This window comes from Terrapene carolina, unplaced genomic scaffold, assembly GCF_002925995.2.
Source record: "Terrapene carolina triunguis isolate 2854851 unplaced genomic scaffold, T_m_triunguis-2.0 Scaffold69, whole genome shotgun sequence".
NCBI lineage: Eukaryota > Metazoa > Chordata > Testudines > Emydidae > Terrapene > Terrapene triunguis.
This window is the reverse complement of record NW_020664420.1, coordinates 63,684,348-63,694,807: the sequence shown is the minus strand read 5'-3', so window position 1 is coordinate 63,694,807 and position 10,460 is coordinate 63,684,348. Positions and strand designations below refer to the sequence as shown.

At 36.9% G+C, this 10,460-nt stretch overlaps 1 protein-coding gene across 1 annotated transcript in view; it reads right to left on the bottom strand.

Moving 5' to 3' along the window:
• Positions 1–532: 532 nt before the first annotated feature.
• KCNN2 (potassium calcium-activated channel subfamily N member 2) overlaps positions 533–10,460 on the bottom strand; it is a 95,465-nt gene continuing 85,537 nt past the window's right edge. The window contains exons 6-8 of the mRNA XM_024200647.2: positions 8,408–8,535; positions 2,765–2,834; positions 533–1,117 (exon numbers count right to left, since the gene is read on the bottom strand). Coding sequence (XP_024056415.2) covers positions 833–1,117; positions 2,765–2,834; positions 8,408–8,535 — 483 coding nt within the window. The 3' untranslated portion in view covers positions 533–832. The remainder of the gene's footprint in view (positions 1,118–2,764; positions 2,835–8,407; positions 8,536–10,460) is intronic.

Sequence of the window (10,460 nt, the reverse complement as noted above, 5' to 3'; positions counted from 1 at the left end):
CAAGCCACTACTAAACTGATTATAACTGCATGAATTAGGTGGAATTATTTCCCCTCTGTGTTTTTACTGTGCTTACTTTGTGTATTTGCAGCATTTTATGAATAGTCAATTTCACTGTATAGGAAGTTAAATAGTTTCCCATGACTGAAAAAGGCCTTTATAAACATAAAGAGGTGAGCAGAAACCCCCTCCAATAAAAATAATACTTTTAAAAAAATTCATGGAACATTTTATAAAGGGTGTAGCAGAAATTGCTTTTTTTTAAAGAAATAATCACTTTCAAAAAATTCAAGTTAACATTGTCCCTCTCAAGTGATTATACACACGCAAACTTAATGTTCATCCAGCAATTGTTTTTTTCTCCCCTGGGGGCTGAGTTTAGAAAATCAATGTTCACATCTGAAGGCTAATTATGCTTAAACTTTGTCTTTCTTTAGTTAGAATCATCTTCTGTATTTGGCCTTAAAATAATGCTTAATAAATCTTTAAGAATGTTAAAGCCAAAGTGACCAAGCAGGTATGTGCAGAAATTAACCTTTTTATTATATTATATACTGTAATAGTAAAGTTTGTTTGAAGTGCATGAATAAAAAGTTAGTGAAATTACAGGAGGAATAATCTATATAGCAATAATAGGTGCATTCACTGTGCATCTGACAGGAAAAAAAAAGTTCTCACTCATTTTGGCCTAAAACTTTGTGTTCAGGTTTCCAGGATTCTGACATCAGAACCAAGATAACACTGATTAGAACCATAGGGCTTTACAATAAAAGCTAAAATATCGACCATATGATGGCAAAAAGTCTTTATTTTGTTGTTAACGTATTCTCTTCTAGCTACTCTCTGACGAGGTCGGTGGTGCTGTGGAGGAGGATCTCCGTCTCGACAAAGATCGTGATCTCTCAGCACTGTAGGCAACATGCTTGTCGTAATTTTGTATCTGAGCTTCAAGAAAATCCCTCTGTTGTTGGCTGATTGTCTGGCTAATCAGTCCTGGGAGAGCTTGAATGCTACCTATTAAGGTTTCCAGTTTAGTTTCCAGAGTAACAATCCTCTTCTCAAAATCTTCACTTCTTTCATTTAAGTCAGAAATCAGGTCGTACATGATGTTTTGAGTCTGAAAGGAAAGGATGCAAGCAGAGCTTTAGATCTGGTTTGCAAACATTTCAGTATGAAGTGTTATTCCAGTAGGGTTTTGTTTTTGTTTTTTCCCCTGCCCTTTAAAGTTGGTACTGAAAGAAAAGGTCAACATGAGTGGAGGGCTGATGATACTACGACAAGCACCTGTCTCATGAAGTAATTTTACTCAGGGCTTCAGTACAAATCCCTCCTTGGTGCAACATTCAATGAAGTTAACATTAATTCCTTAATGAAGCTGTTTTAATTTCAAACTGTTGATGAATTGGGTAAAACAGAAGACCTTTCAGAAGTACAGAGATTTAGCATTGTGCTACCTTAATATTGGATTTATTCAACAAGTGGAGGAAGTCCAAATGTTCCACTGTATATGGGATAAATTCTGGAATTTTTATCCTTTTCTATATTTGCGTTACATGGATCTTCATACTTCTAAGCAGTATGTTCTTCCCTTGATCAGCACATGAAGCTCTCATTGGTGTTAATGGAGCTCCTTATGCCGACCAAGGAGAAAATATACTTTTAAGGTACAACCATCCCTCCCCCCAGAAAACAAAAATATAAGTGAAAATACAAGTGATTTGGTAATACGAAGTGCTTTGAAAATAACCACATGCTCTATCATAAATACGAAGCATAGAATTTTTATACTTCATTTTCACTGCTACAAATGATGGGTCTACACTGGGACTTGTTGAATCAATGATCCTTAAATGATTAAACAGAGTTTAATTTATTTTCAGAGTTCACTAGCTTTACGAGTAAGCAGAACGGATATCCCTTGAAAATTTGACTTTAAAAGTACATTCATATTTGCATGGTTGTATTGCTAAATCTCTTTATTTATTTAAAATAAATATTTATTTAAAATATATACACTTCTTGCTTAGTGACATATGAAGTTCAGATTGAGCAGCTTCTATGTACACATATGCGGATGTGAAAGCTTGTACATTTTGGCCTCAATCCTATAAATCTGATTATTCTTCCCTACAGAAAGCACATAATATAATAGAACTTTGCACCTGAATCACACATTTCATCTGAAGATCTCAAAGGGTTTTAAGAAGTTTAATTAATCAAGCTTCATAGCACATTACCAAAATAGGTAAGTATTGTCCCTATTTTACAGATATGGACCAGAAACACAGATGTAATGTAACTTGCCTAAGGTCACACTAGCAGTGCTGGACATGAACCCAGAACTCCTGAGTTCCAGTCCCTTGCTGTAACCAGTAGGCTATGCTTCCTCTCACATCATATGTAAATATAGGGAAGAATTTACTCTTTCACATATATACCATCACACAAACGTGGCCCGTTCCTGAAAGAGGCTAAACATTGGATCAGGCTCCTTGTTATGTGCATTATACAAGGGCTTTGCCTTTTTTCTGAAGTATCAAGTATTTGCCATTTCAGACAGGATGATACTGACTTTAACAGAATTTACCACAGCAGATAAGACAATTGGTCTATTTTCCTATAATGACAGACTGAGGAAGAATGTGTATGTGTACCTGTGAACTACAGTGAAGAGATGAGCTTTTTATTCTGAACTATTCATTTTGAGAAGATTAATATTAATTTACAAAAGAACAAATGAAATATTTGATAATTGCCTACTAACCTTTGCAAGGTCCACCAAAGTGTTTGCTTGATCGTTCAGTTTCCTTTGCTCCATTTTTACACTTCGTAATCTAAAAAGGTGGAATTTGAGGTCAGATACGTTTTTTTCCATCTTAGGACTTCTAAAGAGCATGCATATAACTTACAAGAACAAATAACTGCATGGACAATGCCTTGAGTACTTTGTGTAAAGTCAGATCTGGTTATGTGTCTGGTACAATGACAAGCATGCTTCCTCAACACCGCAAAAAAGAAAGAGCAAGAAAATGTGATGTCCTCAAGACTATTATTTGTCATGGTTAAAGTTGAATTCAAAAAGGGAGGTAAAGATTTACTCATATTGTATGAAAGAAAGCCAAAACATTCCTTAAAGCCTCAGTATCATGACAAGTAGATATAGGAAGAGAAACAAAACAAGTCAGATTTCATCAATAATGTTGTAACAGTCAAGAATCTTCCTATACCTATATGACTAGATACAGATATTAGCCCTGTTCAGTCTGAAATGGATTGGGTTAGAAGGTGTTTGAACCTGATGAAAATACAGTGATAAGTGAGTTTCTTTTTAATTAAAAAAAAAAACTTTTATCTGACCAGCAGCTAAATAACCAGAATACTTGTCACTATACTAATTTTATTGTCCTACTGAATTTAACTTGCAACTTACCTCTAAATAACAATAAATTTCAAAATATATATATCAAACATGTTTTTCTGAATTATGCTGTTAATATGTCAGCATGAAAATGCACTGCTTAAACTACAGCATTGTAAAAACTCCTGTATTTTTTCCTCTGGATGCCTGAGTAATTGAATTAAGTTAATTACAGTTATGCACATACATTGAGAGAGAGAATGCAAGCTTTCAGTTTCTCACACTGTACTAGGGAAAAAAATCAGTATGCTTTGTTAAAAGGCCTGTATTTCCAACAAGGCCTATACAAATGGACAATTTTAATCAACGATTTTGTGAACTCAAAAACAGTGAGAAGGAAAAAAACCCTCATTCATTTGATAAAGTTAATTATATTACCAAGCTTCATTGCAAATGGTAAACTGATCAAACACACCAACTGACATAAATGTGTTTTTTTGTTGGTGACAGAATGGGTCATTTTATAATCTTTTACTCAAAATACAAGATTTGTTTTGTATCACAAATATAAATTTCAGTATATAAGAGTTAAAACACCTCTAACTTCTGATTTCTCATATAAAAAAAGTTAGGGGCCTGAATCTCTTCTCACTTATACTGGTTTTACCCTGGTTTAATGCCACTGACTTCTGTGCTCCTGGGTTACACCAGCATAAGTGAAAGGAGAATTAGGCCTAAAGCCAGGACAATTTCAGTTTTACAGGTAGAGAATCAAAACTCTAAGGGCAAAATTCTACCGTCAGTGAGATTTTTGTGATTAATTCCATTGTTGAGCAGATCTCTCCATATGATCAAGGCTACAAAACTTTTCCACATTCTTCCCTGTCACAAACTCAGGTTTCCAGATCAAGCTATGGGAGTGGTTTGCAGATGTACTCATCCGCAATAGGTTTATGAGAGTTTAGCCATTTAAGTGTGAATTGTTTGCTAAGGTGTTTCATTTTAGCTGACAAGCAGAAATTGGGCTACTAACCACATCAAGAGTCCTAATGGATATTCTTAAAAAACTCTATTTTCAAAAAAAGTGACACCATATGATACAAATGGAGAAATATCATGCACTGTAACTAACATGCTAGACATGTATGCATAATTAGGGAATAGATTCCTGTTCAGTGGCAGTTCTTATTTTTTGGAAATTTCAACTGAATGAACTCAGGAAAGCGACTCCAGTTGCCATTAAAATACTATGAAACATATAGGAGCTGGAAGAATTATTCTGTGTCTCAAGTCAGAATTTTTATGTAACCAAAATACTTCAGGAATTTTCCAAAATCCACAAGAAGCTATCAAATGAAGTTTGTATTTGGATCTTTACATTAAGCAATTAATTTGGAGAAACATATTGACTTCCAACTTCATGCTTGAAAGAAAGCTGTGAAGAGTAAAATATCCCACTGAAAGGGTGTAATGATTTCTGTTCCTGAGGTAGGAATCAATTGTTTTCAGAAGACTGACATTCAGTCAGTGTGCTGGCTAGCTTCCCCTTTTTGGGCAAACCTAAAGCTTCATCACCTGAAATCTTCTGAAACATTGTGTGCACAGAGCTGTAGCTAAGCCCTTTTGGAATATGGAAAACTCCTGAAGAACATGAGTTAAACATCACAGTCCAGAACAGACTCACTCAAGATACTTTTCAGAGATAAGCATGTACTGATTTGACTGTAGAATTATACCCTTAGTATTTTGTTGTGAATTTATTCAAACAATTGAAAAGGTACATATACATTTTATTTTCTAGCTTCTTAAAACACTATATATTGTGGACAATCCAATTGTCAATTCTTTACACTTCAGCACACTGGACTAATCTTTGTGCTGACTAAAAGCCCATGTAATTCCATGGATAATGGAACAGCAGAAATACCAGCTGACAAAATTTGGCCTAGGGACTGCAAAGGTACAGCTACTACATACAGATCAGTCTTTAGCTGCAACAGCCAGATTAAAAGGAAGTTGGCAGATTTTATTTTTTTCTTAAAATATGGATATTCCAATTCCTTCCTTATGAACTTCACTTATCACAGCAAAGATCATGATTTTGGATCACATTTTCACAGCAGCAATCAGACCATTAAATTCACAAATAAAGAATCCATTTGTTGCATGCAGACAGTGGTAAATTCTGCAAATTTGAAAGGAACAGCTCATACAACTTACTTCCGAGCTCTATTTTCATTTTGTTGAAATAAAAAGACAAAACAAAAGAAAACAATCTTTAAAATATACTAGAACAAACCAACACAGGGGGTGGTGTTCATAGGCACACAGTGGATTCAATTCAGCAGGTCCCATGGTTTCACCATTGGCTTCTACGGATCAGCAACAGCCATGGGGGTTAAGTCTGATTTGTTTGCACAATAACGATGGGATTTGCAATAGTGTTACACGTCATTAAGCCTTGCATTTCTTTCCCATTTTCCTTTATGCCTGCCTGTGACCCATGGATCTTCCTTATCCGTATAGAATATACCATTTATTAATTATGTCTAGTGGTTCCTGTGATTCTCCCCCCTCACCCCATTTAATTTACATGAGGAAAAAGGACAATGAGTTGCTGAAGGCAGAGCCAGAAACAATAATTTCATGGATTTTGTAGTTTTTAAGGGTCAGAAAGGATCATTTACTCTGACCTCTTGTATAACACAGACCATAGACCTTCAACCATTGATTCCTGCAACTAGTCCAATAATTTGTGGTAGAATGAGAGAATAGTGTGTTTTAAAAAATTAAAAACTAACCCAGAATAAAGATGGATAAGGGACATATTGCCATGAATCAAAAGAGAAGTAAACCAAAACATTTCATTGTGCCCAGGTACTCTAACTAAAAGGGGGGTGGGGGAAGCAGCATTCTGGAGCTGTACTCCAAACAGATTATCATTGCATGCACAGAGGAGGCCCTCTGATCTTTTGCTAAAATACAATATATAATGCAAAGTACCCTTCTGAATCAGAAGCAAAGTGCTGCAGGGCAAAGGGAAACTCATTAGCATGAGCTCTCAGAGCCCTGGACTGGCATAACTAGAAAAAATGACCACTGCAGTCCAACTGAACTGACTGCTGAATAGTTAAGGCAGATGCAGAACAAATATCTGCACCCTTGTGCACCTCTTTTGGGGTCTGAATGGTGTATAAAGCTGCAGATTGAGCCAGACGGGCTTTTTATTTTAAATTCATTTTTGCATACACACACACAAAATAAATGACAAGGTTAAAATGAAGGAATATCCTATGTGGTCAAAGGACGAATGTAAAATGGTGCAAAGGATGACAAAGCTGAGTAAATACATTTCAGAACACATTTTCTTAACCTACCAAATCTTAATCTTTTGTGGATTTTTTACATAAAAGTATTTCTACTATAAGTGTTTACAACAGTTCTACATTAAAATTTGCAACTTTGCTAAAATGAACCAACATGCAGTGTTTGTACAGTATTTTAAAACCTTCAACACACTGCACAAACATTAACTAATATGCAGTGAAGCAAATATTATCCCCAATTTATAGATGAGAAAATTAAGGGTCAGATTGTGCTCCCAATCCCTATATCCACACAGGAAGAGAAAATTTCCTCCTGCAGATCTCCCACCTCCTGAGCAGTGAGAGTGAATATATGTGAGCCAGCCAACACCATCCCTTCCTGTGGCTTGGACCACATGTAGGCAGAGGTTGGAGGGCTTGGGGTGGGGGAGTGGGTATGGGATGTGCACGAGCCCACATCAACCTGCATTTAGAATTTATTTAAAAAGCCAGTACACCCAGAGGCTGAGTTAACTTTTCCGCACTATGTTGCGGAAGCTCAGCTCATGGCAGGTACTAAAGGCTTCCATTAGCTGGGTTGCCATGCAGCTGGAAGGGTCAGCAGGAGGTCCCAGAGCAGTGTGAAAATGCCAGACCTCCTAGCAACCCCCTGGGATCTGCATTTTTGGGGGACAGAAGTCCTTTCATTCCATGTAGCTCAGGGAACTACCTGCTAACATGCTCTATCTGTGGGTTGGAGGAATGCTACTCCCCATGCACTATATGTCTTTACTTTGAAGCCCAGAAGTTACTGATGTGAGGAATCTAGTTGGGAGGAGTCTTGGTCCTCCCTCCATCCTCCTGGCTGTGGATCTGCTTTATGACAAACACTTACTGTGAATTTAGACCAAATTTAGAACGTAGCAGAGTTTCATGGGCTGTATTATGATGATTCAGCTTACTACCACGACTGGGCCCAGCAGAGAATCTGGTCCAGTCTTTGTCTTTATCACTCCTGATTCTCAGACTGGTTTTATCCCCTGCTGGAGATCAGGACAGGCTGGGGGCTGATCTAAATTATACTGGTAAAAACTCGTAAGGGGCCATCTGGGGTTTGCCAGAATACAGCATGCTCTGGCCATGCTACGTCCCTGCCTAGATGCCAGGGGGTAGTGTAAGAGTCAGCTATGCCAATTACACCCACTGAGGACTCCCGCATACCAAGGAAATCCCCAGCTGAGGATGGGCAATTACGTTTTTGTCCCTTTGAGCTGCTGGAGCAGCTCTAAGGGCCAGAGAATCTGGTCCATTATCTTTTCATTAAATATTAGTTGCAGTAATAGCCTCTATTTTAAAATGATTAGATTATTCTGACATGAAATGATTAAAATATTTGCTTTAAATGAAACTGACATACTTGCTGCATTTCTGTTTTCTACCGTGATAAAAGGAGGCAACTGCTTTTCAGCCAATTCATAGAACAGTAACAACAAACTACTGGTAATAACATAACAAAAATGTTCATGTTAATTTATGAAGCATGATAGAGAATTCCAGGAAAATGTTTACAAAAATTCAGATCATAGCTTTGCACTGCTGGCCCAGTTTCTTTTGTGAATAAACACTACTCTAAAATCTTATTTTGCTTTATTCTAATAGAAAGAGAAAATTCAGAACCCAGAGCAAAGTTCTGGGTGAGGATAGATAAGTCTGGACAGAAAAACCAAACCAAAATAGTACTTACTGATGAATAGCTTGCAAGAATTTGCGTTGATGTTTCCTTACTTTTGCATGGTCTATCTTTTTAACCAGCTTTGTATTTTTATAAATTAACCATGTTTCCCTGAGTACATTGGCAGCTGCATTTTTCACCTGTTTAATAAAAGAAAACACCAGGCTCACAAAAATAGCATTAATGTCTCTTTGAATTTTCTCAGGTGTATACCGTTTTTCAGAAGCACTCATGGTCCTAGCTATCTGTGGGGTTGGGGTGCTGCATGAAGCTACAGCAGTGATGCAGGAAATGCGATGACATGACCAGAGACAATGAGGCCTATCTAATAAATCTATGCTTCTTCTAAAAGTGATATTTGTAACAGCTTCCTCTGTGACTGAGAATCACATCGGTTTCTGATGGGAACTTGACCCATTTGGTGCTCTCAGTATGTGTAAATTATATGAAACAGACATTAAAATGTTACATGTCTAGTATTTAACTGGATAGATTGTACAGGACCAAAAATGGATTTCCCTATTACAAGTTTGTCTCTTCTGGTCACTTCCTTCTTGTAAGATTTCTCCCTCTCACTTCTAATAGTGATTTAACAGTCTTTTCTTCTGTGATAAACTCAAAAGATGCTCAAATAAGTGTTTCTGTTTTTCTTTGTTCTGGTTCTCACATTTTTGTCCCTCCACTTCCTCTGAGATAAGCATGTTGTCAAAACCTTCTAGCTTTGTTTACTGTATACAATTCAAGTCTGCTTTGTATTTTTCTAAAATGAGGGTCTCTATAAAATGATATTCACAATATAAAATGTAAGGATACCTTCAGTTTTCCTATGCCCTCTGATGTCCCCAGTGTGGCACTGACAATTCTTATACAAATATTGACAAAGCATTTCAATGTATTGATGACTAATGTTAATTGATAGGATACTTCCTACGGTAAATATAGAGTATTCAATTGTAGCTCTTATCTCTCTCCTTATCCCTCTCTATCTATGCCTCTATCATATCCACCATTGCAGTATTCAAGCTAAATCATAGTATACAGAAGGGAGCAAATGCAGAGCTGCAACTGGATCCTGCAACTAGCAGGAGCGTCCAGAGACAACGGTCCCAATCATGTACCGCTGTAGTCAACGGGAGTTTTGCCACTGATGTCAGTGGAAGCAGAATCAGGCTCACTGGACCTCACTCAAGGACTGAAGTCCTTGCTCTCTCCTTAGCTTTGGACACCGTCAGTTTGTGATTTATGGCAAAATCCAACTCTTGTGTTTTGTGATCTAACAAATATTCAGAAACAGGAAGGTTATTTGCTTTCCTTTGTATTATCTGAGTGGCTGAGGTTACTGCACAAGTATGCTCTGAAGCTAACTTAAATATTACACTGAGCTGATGTTTAGATTTATTTGGAGGAATAGATAGATAGAGAAGGCGGATAGACTGGGATTAAAGAGAAGTGAGTGAAATGCTAAATTCACAAGAGCTAGCAAATTTGCATGAATCCATTTTACTGCCTAGATTTTCAAGTGTCGTTAAAGATATTAAAGAGACAAGGCAGGATGAGGTAATATCTTTTATTGGACCAACTTCTGTTGGTGAAAGTCTCTCCCCAAAGAAGTTGGTCCAATAAAATATATTACTTCACCCACCTTGTTCCACATTGGGAGGGAGGGGAGGAGAGAGGGAGAGTTTTACCTCCCTATTACTCACGTTCATGGTTGGCATGGTTCAGTTTCTTAATACCTATGTGACTACCACCACCTTCTTCCTAATCTGCCAGGTTGTTTTTCCTGCTTTTGGGTCTGACTGAGCAGACTTTTCTCACATAAATAATCCCCCTGAAATGAATGAGACTAATCAAATGAGAAAGGATAAACTCCATTATTTGTTCCCTTTACATAAACATATTTTCCCTGGATTGTAGATCTTCATTGTCTTCTTAGCTGTGATGCTTATATTTTCTGAAATGGTTATTTTTAAATCAATTAAAAACATTTTTCTTATTGACTTTTAGTTTCTATCTGTGAAATATCTTTAATGGGCGTATGAGATTGCTACATTATTGCAAGTGG